Genomic DNA, 15,616 nt, shown 5'->3' with positions numbered 1-15,616 from the left:
TTAATATCAAAATATCAGTTTTCATATCAAAATGAAATGAAATGGTGTTTAACGTCCTACTGTTCTGCTCCGAATGGGCTAATGAAGACGGCATATCAAAAGGGGTGCTAGAAGGTATGTCTGTGTCATTTTTATATGTCACCGATGGCCTGGTGGATTTTCACACAATTTGTATATCAACTAATTTGAATGAGTGGATTGACATGGGGTTTAATGTGTACACAACAACAAAGCAATCTAAACCTCCCTAATGCAACTGTAGAGTCAAATCACGTCCAATCAAACATTATTCTTTTACCAACTGAACAAAACTTCCCATGTCTGAAATGCCTCTTTAAAAATTCCCAAGGTTTTTTGCAGCACACGCCGGAATTCGACCATGGGCACTCTAAATCAAACGACCAGTCCAAGTACAATATTCCTGATCAATTACCCAAATCATCAACAGCATTGCTATTCCAGACTTTTTTTCCATATCGGGTGGTCCAAGGGATAATGAGTTATGGAATCTATAACTGTGTAAATTAGTATTGTTGGCATGTCGGATAATTTTCCAGTAGTTTTTACATCTACCCCTATTCGACACTATATACTAACACTCTGGCAAGTTCTTGAGGAACATTATTTATGATCAACATTGATTGAATACTTACTCGAACTATATCTTGCATGATAGAATATCTAAACATCCAATCTAACTTTATCTGATCATTTTCTAAAACATCCTGAAAATACATTAAAAAAAATACAATTCCAAATGCAAAGTAATAAAAGATCCCAAGGGTTTTAATTTGTTCTATTGAAATAAAGCTGGACTAATGAGTTTCTTTTATAGAATAAGATTTAGTGGTACACATCTCTTCGACACGATCTCAAGGTTCAAGCGAGGTCAATATGGTCCTAAATAGCTATTCTAAAATAAATTGAACATGGAGTAAACTGGTGATATGTGTTTCCGATAAAAAAAAAGAATAGAAATGTGTTGAGATTCAAAGATTGGAATAACCCAAGAATATATAGACGTCTCTAATCGAAACACATTATCGAAATAATATAATAAGAAAGCAATTTTTGTTCTTGCGTAATATTCTTTTACAGCTGCTAAATTACTACTGAAAATATACAAGTTATTTAAATCATTCTAAAAACAGTTCCTGGAAACCATCTTTCAAAATAGGAGAAAAAAAACCTTTGAGAAATTAGTTTTCAAGAAAGCATAAACTTAAAATTAATCATAACATTTCTGTGGAAGACCATTACTGAAAGTGAGGTTTCTACAATGGTTTTCATTTCTCATAATAATTCGCTTGCAAGTAGCTGTCTTTAGCAGCAGGCGGAAATTGGACGACCTGGTAAAGAAACCCATGAGGTCGGGAAGGTGACCCTACTCCTTGTCACATGCAAGCTTGTTATTGAAACCACACCACTTGACTCAATTACAGACCTCAGACCACTTGATCATCTCATCCCCCCACCCCTCCCATTTGTCATAAGATAATTATATACACTGTGTTGTAAATATACTGAAATCAGTGAAATCCCATATATTAATTAACAATAATTATTTACAACATACCCTTTGGTTACCGTATATATATATATATATACACACTGTTTCATTACATTAGAGATTCATATTGTTTATTTATACGGTAATAAACTTATTTATAAGTTGTTACAACTATTTTGATTAGTTAAGTGGTTTATATATTTCGTTATTTCCGACTGTATCCGTCCATAATATCATAAATAATGTATTGGATGTTAAAATTTTAATAAACAACAACAAAAACGGAATTTAGTCTCCATGAACAAACTGTATAAATATTGTGCTTTAATGTGACAACAGAGTCATTATAGAAACATAGTTCTGATTAACTAGGGAGCCACGGGGGTAAGATGCTGGCTCGTTAGCCTGAAGGTCGCGTGTTCGATCCCTGCATTGGTCGAGAAAGTTCATCAGGATTTTCCGATGTGGTTTCCCCTTGTCAGTGATGCAGGATGAGACAAAAACCAAGGTTCCATGTATACATTGGCATGCATGTTGGAATTCAATATAAGAGTAGGCCATAGTGCTGCTGCCAGGGCAAAATTTCCCCCATAGCACACTGTATGGAATATGCCTGTCTTCATTAGCCCAGTTGGAGCAAACAGTAGGACATTAAACCCCATTTCATTTCATTTTCTTGTTAAATTAAATGTCTTCCATAGAACTGCCATGACTAATTCAATGTGCTTAATTAATAAATACTGCTTAAACAGTATATAAATTACAATTTGAAAACAAAATGGCTGGGATTTTTTTTACTATTATTTCATTTATATTGTTTTAAGATTAGTATTACTTAGTAGGAATGGACTTTGAATGTTATCAATAGCTAGAAACCCAATAAGTCGATACAAGGTCTGAAATCAATCAACCATTTCACTTAAAGGTTCTCCAAGTTCGATTTTATTGAACTTTTGGATGAACATTAAAAAGTCATTAAAAGTCAATGACTCATTGATTTCACTGACCCTTCCAGGAATCCTCAATAGTTCAAAGACTTTGGGTAATTGTATAAACTAGATTTACTCATTACCGAACCTCAACATTAAAAACTAGGAATAAAGAACAGTCGGTCTTGAAAAAATCTTTTTTATGTCAATGAAAATACGGATTGGTTCAGTCGATACAGAAGCAAGTGTTCGAACCTGTTAACATTAACTTTGAAGTTTTTTTTCTTATGTGTTGAATGGAACTTGAAAAATCGAGCTTACATCTGAAAAAAATTATTCTTAATACGGAGTGCTGGTAAGAGAGTACCTATACTCACAATTAAGACTTAGACAATCAAACTATACGAGAATTATCTTAGATTATCAATACTAATCAATCAGTGAATATGTCTGTTACTACAAGGACAAAACTATTGAAACTATGAACGAGACAAATCACCCGTCAGTTCCATGGATGCAATGATGAAGTAGTCTAGAACTACATTTGCCATAGGATTACAATTGTTTGATCAGTCTACCACTAGGTGCTTGGTGTTTTTAAATTATGATGAAATTTAAATTTTACTATTCACAGAATGTCATGGTGATATGTTATATTTGATGTCAAAAGTATAGGGCATTGTACATTCAGAAATGAAGTCAATTTACACATGGTACCACAAACTTAACAGTGATAATTCAAAAATGAAAAAAAAAATTGTTGATTGGATGCTCCCCCAAAATGGATTCCCTGAGCAATCTCCCTAACCCCTATGCACTCCCACCCGCTCTGTATGCCACTGATACCCACCCTTAAGAAATCAAACTGGATCCCATTATTTAACATAATATTCAACCGAACACAAGTCTATAACAATTTTATCGCAGAACCTTACTTCCATAGGCAGCAATAGAGGACAAAAATAATTCCCAACTCATCTAGTAATCATTAGACATGTAAAATTACATTGCTTAATAAAAATATCATTAGATTTACATTGCTTAATAAAAATTATTAATTTTATCGCAGAAACTTACTTCCATAGGCAGCAATAAAGGACAAAAATAATTCCCAACTCATCTAGTAATTATTAGACATGTAAAAATACATTGCTTAATAAAAATCACGTATCACGTATCATTAGACTTACATTGCTTAATAAAAATTATTTATAAAGAACCTTTGGGACAATATCCAGCTCCACAAAGAATCATTAGATATGTATAAATGTATATTATTTAATGAATATTACCTGTAAAGAACCCTTGGGACAATATTCCGTTAATACACATAGATTAGGTGGATCTATACAAGCGCCAAGAAATCTCACTACATGGTCGTTCTGTAAGTCTTTTATCTGAAATGATAGTAAAAGATTTATATTAATTTTAATAATACACAAGTAGGAATATCAAATTTAATTAGGATTCCCAATTAATGTCTTGTACAAGAACCACAAGTGCTATGCTTTTATATAAGTTGCTTAAGGCTACAAGAGTAAATTGCTCAAATGAAAATGGGAAGACGAACTGACTCGATACTATCGGGTGTTGTAGAAAGAGCATGCACACCCTGCAGCATACATGGTACCTATCACTATTATAGCCATTCCATGACAATTTGTACTTGGATTTCAGAACAGAGTCATCTGTCCAGTGTTTCTAACACAGAAATACAACACTATTTTAGTTGTGTGAACTCAAGAAATCTAAGGTTGGAATTTTCTTGGCCAACGCATATGTGAACTCACAAATCAGAGTAATTAAAAAGAACCAAATGTTTGCATGCCCCCTCATTAACTTAGTCACAAAAGTTACAGTGGCGGATACCTTTAAGAATTAAACACTCTATTTTATATTTTTTTAGTTTGATTCACCATATATTTATATCCCATTGGCATATTCATGTCAGACTTTTGCCACTCCACATGTCCAGCGGTTGAATATAATTCAGTGCCTCACCTCTAACGTTATTTTAAGTAACCGCTGTTAGCAATTTGTTCTAGGTTGCCTATAGTCCTTGGTGAATTTAAACTAAGTGATAGATTATAATTAATTATCTAGCCTACCGATATCATTTCCTATTTGAAATAGCAGTTAAAAGCACCTAATTTTGAAACCATATTCATGGAAAACCTTTCTGAAAAAATATTTTCTAATGTCACTATAATTAAGAGGTTTAATCAAATTTAATAACAGTATATCGGGAAAAATAAGAACAAAGAGGCAAATCTATCAACCACTTGTTATAATTAGATTATAATAGGATTGACACATACGTTTTTTTAGAAATTATAATCAATTTAAGATATAGAAATTATATAAACAATTTTTGACATGATAAGCAATTCAAAGTCTTAATGCTTCATTTTAGCACGATAGGAATCCCTTGCAAACTACAATATTGTGAAAGATGAGTCTCTAATGTGAATATTGGTTCAAAAATGGTTCAATTCCATTCTGTATTTACAAAGATATGTTAAATTGAAACTTCATTAATCTATGCTGCTCGTTATGGAATAAGCCTGCAGCTATTTTGTTTTGGGCGAATAGAATGGATAGGCCTGTTTAAATTGATTGAATCCAAGTTGAGAGGTTATCTAGCATTGGTATTTCGATTTTGTGGTCTTAATAATATGTCAAATAATCAATCTGAGTACATCTTAAACTGTGAGAAGGTGTGATAAATTCAAATGATACATCATTACTTTAAAGATACATTCCCACAAAAGTATTTATCAGGTGGTTATTTAAAAAATAAAGTATGGCAATTTTGGTATCTATGGAAAGTAGAGAGACACCTAATTTTACTAGAAAAATACTGGATTCCCTGAAAAACACCCATGGAGACTAAAGTGTGGAAAAAGAAGTGGGCTGGAGATAATCCCAGAATTTACTTAGGCTTTGATATTTATTGTAAATGGAAGGTGATTAAAGACACCATGGTCTTTTATAAGAAATAAGTTCTCCCTCAGTAGCCACAACTGCCAATTGAGTCACGTGACAAAAAAATGGCTTCTTTAAATAGATTTTTTATAGCTTGGGGTATTTCCTCGCAAATACAATGTTTTGAGAGGAATGAAAATTGTATAAACCATATTTCTCCGCAGACTTTATTTGATACGATATGATTTTTATATATATTTACTGAGTTTTTATATTTAGGATGTCTCTTAAAGATACATTATGGGAGATTCAATAATGAGTTGGCAGTTCTCACTATAATAGTTAAAAACTAGATAATGTAAAGGCAATTTGCTGAAAATTTCATTCAAATTGATCAACTATGAACCGAGAACTAAGCGATTGAAATTTCCGCCTAGCCTCGATCATCAAGTACGATAAATAGCATAGTCTTGATTATCCATTTAATCTTTAAATCGTGAAGGAAAGTTATGCAGTAAATCGGCTCATAATTCCCTAAACATCGCAGACTAGCAATGCCATCTAGAGTTGATTATGGTCTGGATAGGTTAATTGATGTCTAATTAATAATTTAGATAACATTTCAGACCTAAAGAAAGACCTGCAATAGACAGATTTAGCGCTTGCATAATGTATGTTTAATATATATTTAATGAGTGTATTGCGTTTTATATTTGTGATGTCTTTTAATATGCATTTAATGGACCTATTTAGGATGTCTCTTAATATATATTTAATGAGTATTTTTTGCTTTTATGAAATACAGATATTATAAACTGGTCTGATTCCATTTTTGTTTTCGTTTATATGAAAAAAAAATAATATCTATTTCAAAATGGCTAAATAAAATAAATCTGGAAAAGACAAGCAATTTCAGTTGTATAATGTGTACGTGAATGAGCAAGAAATAAACAGCAAGCAAATCTAAATCAGGATTGACAAGCCAACAGTGAGGCTGATGTCCCCCGCCGAAATAGGAAAATAATTAGAGGACACATATAAATTTATCACAAATTATCTTTTACAAAGTATTGAACAATCAAACAGTATATCTTTACTTATAGTCTAACAATCAAAGTAGGAGAGTTATTGTTTTCCAAAGTCTCGACCAATCAAATTGCGTATCGCTCTGCTTACCCTGAGCAGAAAATGCTCATTATCAAACTTAGTCAAGGTATTACTGTAATGAAACTATACACCAAGTTTCATCAATCTCACTTAATTAGAACTAAAGTTATCGTGTCCCAAAGCATCAACCAATCAAATTGCTTATCTCTGCTTACCCTAAGCGGAAAATGCTCATCTTCGAACTCCATCAAGGCTTTGACCTAATCAACACATACACCAAGTTTGAACATTCTAGCTCAATTAGGAAGAGAGTTATCGTGCCCCAAAGTATCAACCAATCAAATTGCTTATCTCTGCTTACCCTAAGCGGAAAATGCTCATCTTCGAACTCCATCAAGGCATTGACCTAATAAACACATACACCAAGTTTGAACATTCTAGCTCAATTAAAAGTTATCGTGTCCCAAAGCATCAACCAATCAAATTGCGTATCTCTGCTTACCCGAAGCGGAAAATGCTCATCTTCGAACTCCATCAAGGCATTGACCTAATCAACACATACACCAAGTTTGAACATTCTAGCCCAATTAGGAAGAGAGTTATCGTGTCCCAAAGCATCAACCAATCAAATTGCTTATCTCTGCTTACCCTAAGCGGAAAATGCTCATCTTCGAACTCCATCAAGGCATTGACCTAATAAACACATACACCAAGTTTGAACATTCTAGCTCAATTAGGAAGAGAGTTATTGTGTCCCAAAAAGTGTGACGGACAGACAGACAGACGGACAGACAGACAGACAGACAGACGAACCCATTTTAATAGTCCCCTGCTTTCTTCGAAAGGCGGGGGACAAAAATATTATGCCAAAAACCAAGGCCCCATGATATTATTTATGTATTTATTAAAAGTAGGCCCTATAAATGTTAAACAACCTTACATATCAAATAAAGAAATGAAATAACGCTGCATTCAGATTACGTTGTATCTTGGGTAAATACATGTTTCAGATGAAATAAAATGAACTTTCCAGCACCAACCAATGAAAATGGCCATATACCATGCAGTGTGTTTTGCGGGAAGTTTTGCCATGTCAGTGGCCCCACAGCCTACTCTTATTTCCGAATCAAACTGTCCAAACTTTAACATGCTACCATCAAGGGTGTGGATTTGTCATAACTTTTGGGGGGGACGGACAAACCCTGGAACCTGGAACATTTCATTACCAAACAAAATTAATAGTTACGAACAGTTTACTGTACCAGTGTTATTTCGATGAAGGCTGTAACTAGGGGTAATATGATGACAATATGGAAAAATTGACTACCTACATCAAAGCTGCATAAATATTAATTGTTCATGAAGTTAAGTGAATCGTCCAAAGACGTTCATTCTACGATCAGGACTTCTCTTTGAATATCTTGGCGACATGAAGGGGGTCATTATGCACCACACACGCCATCAAGTGGTTCAGTCAGTTTTGCGTCATGGAGTTGCGCAGCCAAGTTTTGATACGGCGCAGAGTGCTGAAGGATCACTTGGCTGAGCAGGAACTAGCAGGGTTCATCAGTGTGAGATGAGAAGAGCTTCGACAGAAGGGAACATCTGCCTCACTTCAGGTGACATAATGAGGAACGCTTCGTGCACAAGTGAAATAGATTTGGCCGAAAACTGGCGCTTGAAGAATGGCAATTCTTGTTCCAAGTTCCGCTTCAGTTCCAGATACGTAGAAACAAGCTCACCATCATGTGGATATAAACCTGAAAATCTGTCCTGGCGATCAAAATCATGGGGGGGACAGAGACCTATTCGCCCCAACTCCCTTCCGATTCTAAATCGACACCCATGGCTACCATTGTCATACACAGAAACTAAGCCTTTTATCCCATACAAAAGACTACACAGGCCAACATAGATTCAAACCCAGGATGTGTTAGTTATTGAGTCAGTGACATATGCACCAGACCACCCGAAACTCAAAAGTTATCTTAACATTAAACCTTGCTAGCAAAAAAATATGACAGTTTCAAACATTTCACAATATGTTCCAACTGTGTAAATGTGCAGGTATAAAAATTAAATTATATAAAGGAATATATTTTCTTTGCCTTGCTCTAACATTTAGGCTAAAACTACTATAGATATGGATGCTATTGTGCCCATCATGGCATGTGGACATGAATACTATTGTGCCCAAGCGTGGCATGTAGACAAGATTTATCATAGAGTGAGAAAACTGGCAATTGGTTGTTAGTTTTTTTTTGTTTGAAACAGTAAGACAGACCTTCATCTATAGTTGTAAGTCATTTAGAAAAAATATTAACAGACATTCAATTCACGTAGAATTATTAAGTTTTATATATCTTTATAAATGAATTAAGTCAACATTTCAAACATTATCTCATTGTTTAGCTTTTACATTATTATTGATTTTACTCACAAAAATGAAACTTAAAAAAAACAAAAAACTAGAGCAGTTTAACTTGAAACAACCCAGATAAATAAAGTCGCTTTTATTTTCAAATTTCCAATTAAAGGCACGTTTCAAAGAATTCAATCTCTTTCATTATTAGTTCTCATAAATACTGATAGAACAATTGACAGTAAATAGTTGGGGAAGGTTTTAAATAAGTCCCTTGAGTAGATATAAAACAACCGCCCCAGCTTTACACATATATAGGAATCTAATCAAGCGCATAATCTCCAGGGTGGTGAATACAATTATTATTATAAACTTACTCTTTAAATCTAATTAATTTATTTATCATGGTCTGAGTGTCCGAGCTAACAGTAATCTATCAATGAGAATATAAATCCAAGGGATTTTGAATACTTTAAATTCTACAATCAATGTCTGTTCTCTGAAGGAGCTTGGATATGTGAAATCCCAAAGGATATTTAAAGTATAATGGCAGGAAGAACCTGGACATTCTGCTTGCTTTATAAATTGTTTTACCCTATACCACAAATCAGAAAGATAATTTCCTTTTGTGGATATAGATAATATTTTGTCTACCTATCCTAATTGTATTCCTGATTATCTGACTTTTTTTTATTAATATTTTGATGGTTGAAAACCAGAAGCCTCCAAATGATTACCCTAATTTTGTTATTTTTCCAAACCTTCAAATTTCCTTCTTTTAAAAATTTTCATATTCCTAGGGACCTTTAACTCTCTTCTGACTATTCAATATCATAATACTTCTTCCCTTAGAAAAGTCTGTGAAAACTTTAGGTATTTTAAATCATTCTAAAATCAGAACAACAGATTTTTTATTTCATATGTTTTCACCAAACATGGCAGTATTTTCTTTTGTATAATGGTATTTGGTTTGATTTCCAATTTTGGGAATTTATACAGCAAGATTATAACTCATCCAAAATGTGTTACTTAAAATATGACAGGCAACTAAATGCTGCATTGTCCATCCTGTAATAAGACCATTTTCTTCTCTTTTTACTGTGTAGCCCTATGCAAGGTTGGGGAAATAGAAGTCCAAACTTCAAATAATAAATCAATCCAACTTTTGTCACCAATGGTCATTAGCGCTAAAGAATGAGTATGAATAGAGCAATATCCATTTATCAACAATCTTTAGCTTATTCCAAAAGACCTCTAGATAATAACTTTCAAATTCTCTAAACTAAATCACTCCAAATCGATATGGGTCATCTTTACCCCAGTACTAACTATCTTTCAAAAATCCTTTAAGAACATAAGTGAGTATAACAATGTATGTCGAAACAATAACTTAGGATCAACTTTAGCCCAATAGAAGAGAGGGAGAGAAATGGGGTTTAACGTCCACTCAACACAAACTAGGTCATTTCGGGACTAACATATGGTTTTAATTTTGTTTCAATAATTCGCTTGCACGTAGGGGTCTTTAGCAGTGGGAGGAAACCGGAAGACCCAGAGAAAACCCACGAGGTTGGACAGGCGACCCTACTCCTTGTCACGTACAACCGGGGATTCGAAACCACGCCAGTCGACTCAATGACAGACTTTATGATACAGCGCGTGCACGCTAACCATTCAGCCATCCAACCCCCCTAGTCCAATAGGACTACTGCTGAAGAGTATAGATGAAATAACAGGGATATTCAAAAATTACGACAACATTAAAGATGCATTATGTAAGATTTAGATAAAGAGATGATAATTCCTGCTCTAATAGTTTGAAAATAGATAACGAAAAAAAGAATGTATATTAAAAATTTGACATTTTGATAAGAATAGCATTATCTCAATTTCCATCGCTATCATTGTTACGATAATCAAAAAAGTCTTGATTATCCATTTTTAAAATAAATTATTAAATGGTGATCGTGTTTAAAGCCATTAAAAACCCGACCGTGTGATGTTCTAGAGAGTTAATTATGGGCTTGATATGTGAATAAATGTTTAATTAATAATCTATACAACACTTATGGCCAAAAGAAAGACCTGTAATAGGCAGATTTAGCTCTTATACTGTAATAAAATAATATAGAAATCTCCAGTATTCTTGTTCAATTTATATCTATTACCTAAACAGCCATAACTCAGTCATATTTATTGGTTCATTAGTATGAAAAATCTTTTTTTATATTCCATTAAAAAATCTAATTAGTGTTATTATAGAAATATATATTGCCAGGCAACAAGGAAGTCATGTCATATGTGTTGTCACATCTTTATTCTATGGTAGGAAATAGGACAACTTATAACTTATACAAGACATTAAAAACTGATCATGGGCAAACTGTTTACATTAAAGCTCATCCTGGGATGTTTAGAAAAAGAACACAACTGTTATTTAGGATGAACCCACTCAGTCCAGGAATAAAATCTATTTTGTACCCTCTACTAGAATGTGCCGGTTCCCCCCCCCCCCCCCAAAAAAAAGGTTTAGATATATCACTAGTGAGTTTAGAAAGTGTGGCTAGGTGTTTGGAGGAAATAAAAAAATAAGATCCATCCATGTTGACATTGGCATCCATGTAAAAGAAACCTTTGCAGTTGAACTATGGCTATATGTCACGGCAGACAAATTTTACACAGACAAAACAATTGCCACGGCTTACTCTTATTTTGATTTTCAAAGGTGAGGAGATCTATATACAGGAGTACATGATCTTGATTTTTGTCCTATCCAAACAAAACAACTACAGGTAGATGCTTTTCTAGGCTCTCTGAGGTAGCCCACATGTTATGTACATCTATATAGTCAAGTTTGCAACAATAATATATGAAACGCTGTTCAAATACTCACCCGTTTTATTTCCAGTAACAATGTTTTATGTATAGCAATAGCACTTCGTTCAATTTTTTTAATGGCTACAATTGCACACTGAAATGATAAAATAAAGACAATGTCAGAAAAACAATGGAGAATTCAGCAACATTAATGCTATTTCAAAACTGACACAGTTATATAAGACAACAATCACTTATTTATCATACACAAGCGTTTCGATAGGTATCCTCTAATCGTTATCAAACACAAATATAAGGATACCTATCGAAACGCTGTGCTTGTGTATAATAAATCAGTGACTGTTGTCACATATAACTGTATTAGTTTTGTTATGTTACCAATCGCTAAATGCCACTTAAGGAGTATTAATGCTATATTCTGCAGATAAATTAATTGTATTACCTTATAATAGCCAGTTTTTGTAAAAAGTTGTCGATTACCAACATCTCCTAAATGACAGGCTATGGTATCACCAGAACAATCACTCATATAAGAATTACGCTGAAAAAAGAAACAGTGAAGTGTCTGGTGGAGATTTCTATAACAAGTTTCAGCAGACATTACAATATGGCTGAGATATTTAGCTTTGGAAATTGGTATACACCACAGTCCACAATATTAATTTCAAGAAAAAAACATTTGAAAATTAGTGAAACAATTTAAGACTCAATAACATGCATTTCTGTTACATTTTGGGGAATTAAAACCAAACAATGTCATATTTGAGATAGCGGATATGCTTAAAAGTAAATTTTTTACATTTTTCCTTCCATATCTAGAATAAGGGGTCTGCGATATGTCTCATTTCGACATAGCTATATATATCGTATAAAGGTGATCTTTAACTAGAAAACTAAATAAAACAATAATCCAGGATGCTAAAACATCTATTAATACTGATTAATCTTTAATGTTTTCATTATGTTAAAAGTTATACTGACTACTTTCTTCAGTTAGCAGTGTTGTGCAGGAGGCAGAGTATGCTCAATAAACACATTAGGATGTAAATACCCCTTCTTTAATATGTTTATTGTGTTAGAAGTTATATTAAACGATTCTCTGCAGTTAGCAGTATTGTGCAGGAGGCAGTTTAAGCTCAATCCTTCTAAAACAAAATACCTTTTCTTTTTTTTATACCTTTCAGCACAGATACTTATGATATATAATCGTAACAGTTTCCAAATACAATATACAAAACTCCTCATTTTCTCCATGGATGATTTTTATTTGTCTAGGAGTCACGAAAGACACAAGGGTTGTGTTACAAAAACACACTCATTATAAAAATCAATTAGTCTGGGTGATTAATCATAGTAATTTATATAGCCAGCTTACATCATCGATTGTTTTAAAAGTCATAAATATGTCGAAAATAAATATGAGAATATTTTCCACGGTATCGGCAATGATTAATGAAATAGGCTTTCGTACAAATTTGTCCTAGTGGTTAATTAGAAGATCGTGATAAACGCTAAGATGAATGAGTATTTTGTCCTAAATTAAGAAAACATTAGTTCAACCTACAGACCTGCTGACATCTCATCAGATACGAGCTTGCTGATTCGCAGGATATATTTACCAACTTGGTTCCATCAATATAATAGATTATGGCATGACTAATGCCACATTTCAATTTTTATTGCCATTTTGTCATGTTGGTGCCAGGAAATGTTTTTCTCCAGAATTGTAAAAGCTTACATACAGGGCAAATAATGGAAATCTATAGTCGCCGCCTGGCACCAAAGTTAATGTACAGTGTCACCTTACTTGTTCTATTTGCAGGAATAATTTTTGTGAAGCTCCATTTATACTATATTTAAGTAACAATACATTGTTTAGTTTGGATTTAGAAGTATATCTGTAGGTATATTTGTTACCTAGTCTGTCAGTGGTGTTCAGAGATGGGGGTCAGAGGGGAAATGGCCCTAGGCATCCATTTCAGAGGGGGCTATGGCCCTGGGCATTCATTTCAGAGGGGCATCCAATCAAAGATTGAAATTAATCTTTATGAAATTTGAAATGATCGCTGTTAACTTTGTTGTACAAACTGCCTTACTTAATTTGAATAAAAAATTGATTTCATCTGTTTTGACATACTTAAAATGTCTCCAAAGGAGCTAAGTTGATATTTTGGGACAACAAGGTTGTTCTTTGTACTTGATCTTAGATTTTTCGGTGGCATGTACGGTACCACAAGCTCTATCAGATAAGATGGCATTACACCGCACAAGCATTGATATTTAAGAGACATCAAATTGAAGACAATTCTCATTTGAAATGGAAGCTAGTGAAGTAACCTAAGTACAGGGGCGATATCGTCTCTCAAAGGTGTTTGTGTTACGATCCGCACTGCTTTGTTTTGTTTACGCTGCAATATATATATATATTGATGTTTTATTTATTGGGCCCTATACTTGAGTTTTGGGGGATACAATCAAGGAGTTCCCCCCCCTCCCAGGCATCACCAAACCTCTGCACCCCACTGCTGTCCATCCGGGTCTGAATGGGTCATTGTTTCCACTCACCCTATTAAGACTCATCCGACTTCCCTGACGCTCCAACTTATGATTCTTTTCAGGTGATCCAAAAATAATGTCTTCCCATCTAACTCTCCAGTTCATTTCGGCTAGCTCTGCTTCAAGTTTTATATGTCTTTAATAAATAAAACAATCTCTATACAACACTAAATAATTTTTGTTCATGTAGGTGCAAAATAAGAAATAGGGTAGTGTTCTCACACATATATGTATTATTGAATGTATATGACTATGTCTAAGTGTATATGTATGTATGCTGTCCTTCATGGACGTTTTGATGCAATAAACATCTTATCTTTATCTTATATTCAGGAAATGCAAAATGTGAAAATAATGCCTTCAACATGTTTCAAATCCTCATAAAGTTTGTCACTAAATAGTTTAGTGGTCTAACGCATTCACTTTAGATCATTAGCTCTGCCATTGAGCCAAGTGACATGGTTTCAATTCAAACTTAAATGTGACAAGGAGTAGGGTTGCCTGTCCAACCTTGTAAGTTTCCCCTAGGTCCTCCGGTTTCTTCCCACTGCTAAAGACCCAAATGCGCAAGCTAATCATCAAAAAAAAATCTTGTTAGTCCCAAAATAATATAGTTTCTGTCAAGTGGACTTAAAACCCCATTTCTCTCCCTCTGCTTTAATTCACAATGGCACTACAGTTTTTATAAAGCAACTAGTGTTCCCATATGTTTAATGTGGACAGATTCTATTATAATTTCACTTTTTCACTTGTTAAAACCTAGCTCTGCTTTCTGAACAAAAGAAATGAAATGAAATGTGGTTTAACATTATACTGTTCTGCACCGACTAGAATGAACAAAAGATGTGTCATATATCACCAGATGAGAAGAGATTAATAATGGCTTGTCTATTGTGGATATGACATTTACCCAGGTTTATTTCAAATTTACAAGTGATGAAATATTTCATTGACTTAAAAAAAACATCCATGTTGTGAAAGACAAAGTTTAATAAGACACCTTTAGTGACTACAAGGGACATTAGTTTCTAATTTTTCGAGCAATAAATAACAACAAGCAACTGACTTGGGGTCTAGAATATTTCACTTTAGTTTCTACCTTAGGAGAAATGATATGAAATAAAACTGGGTTGAACACCTTACTGTTCTGCTCCGGCTGGGCTAATAAAGACAGGCATATGCCATACAGTGTGCTATGAGGAAAATTTTGCCCAGACAGCGGCGCTACGGCCTACTCTTATATCGAATTCTAAACGGCAATACTATATACCGAAAAACAACGGAAAACTATTGGAAAACACCATGTTATACAGAATACCGGATAACACTAAATACCGGAAAACACCCTAAATAGGTATCCTAGAGACTGGTCCTCTGTTTGCGCGGAGT

At 33.9% G+C, this 15,616-nt stretch overlaps 1 protein-coding gene across 4 annotated transcripts in view; it reads right to left on the bottom strand.

Annotated features, from left to right (window-relative positions):
• The window catches only part of LOC126827754 (atrial natriuretic peptide receptor 2), a 215,537-nt gene that overhangs the window by 16,859 nt on the left and 183,062 nt on the right, over nucleotides 1–15,616 (bottom strand). For all 4 annotated transcript variants that reach the window (XM_050557269.1, XM_050557271.1, XM_050557270.2 and 1 more), the window contains 5 exons: nucleotides 14,237–14,363; nucleotides 12,114–12,212; nucleotides 11,727–11,804; nucleotides 3,732–3,836; nucleotides 654–725 (listed from right to left, as the gene is read on the bottom strand). In XM_050557269.1, coding sequence (XP_050413226.1) covers nucleotides 654–725; nucleotides 3,732–3,836; nucleotides 11,727–11,804; nucleotides 12,114–12,212; nucleotides 14,237–14,363 — 481 coding nt within the window. The remainder of the gene's footprint in view (nucleotides 1–653; nucleotides 726–3,731; nucleotides 3,837–11,726; nucleotides 11,805–12,113; nucleotides 12,213–14,236; nucleotides 14,364–15,616) is intronic.

Source organism: Patella vulgata, chromosome 7, assembly GCF_932274485.2.
Source record: "Patella vulgata chromosome 7, xgPatVulg1.2, whole genome shotgun sequence".
Classification (NCBI taxonomy): Eukaryota; Metazoa; Mollusca; class Gastropoda; family Patellidae; genus Patella; species Patella vulgata.
This window is presented reverse-complemented; position numbering and strand designations above follow the sequence as displayed.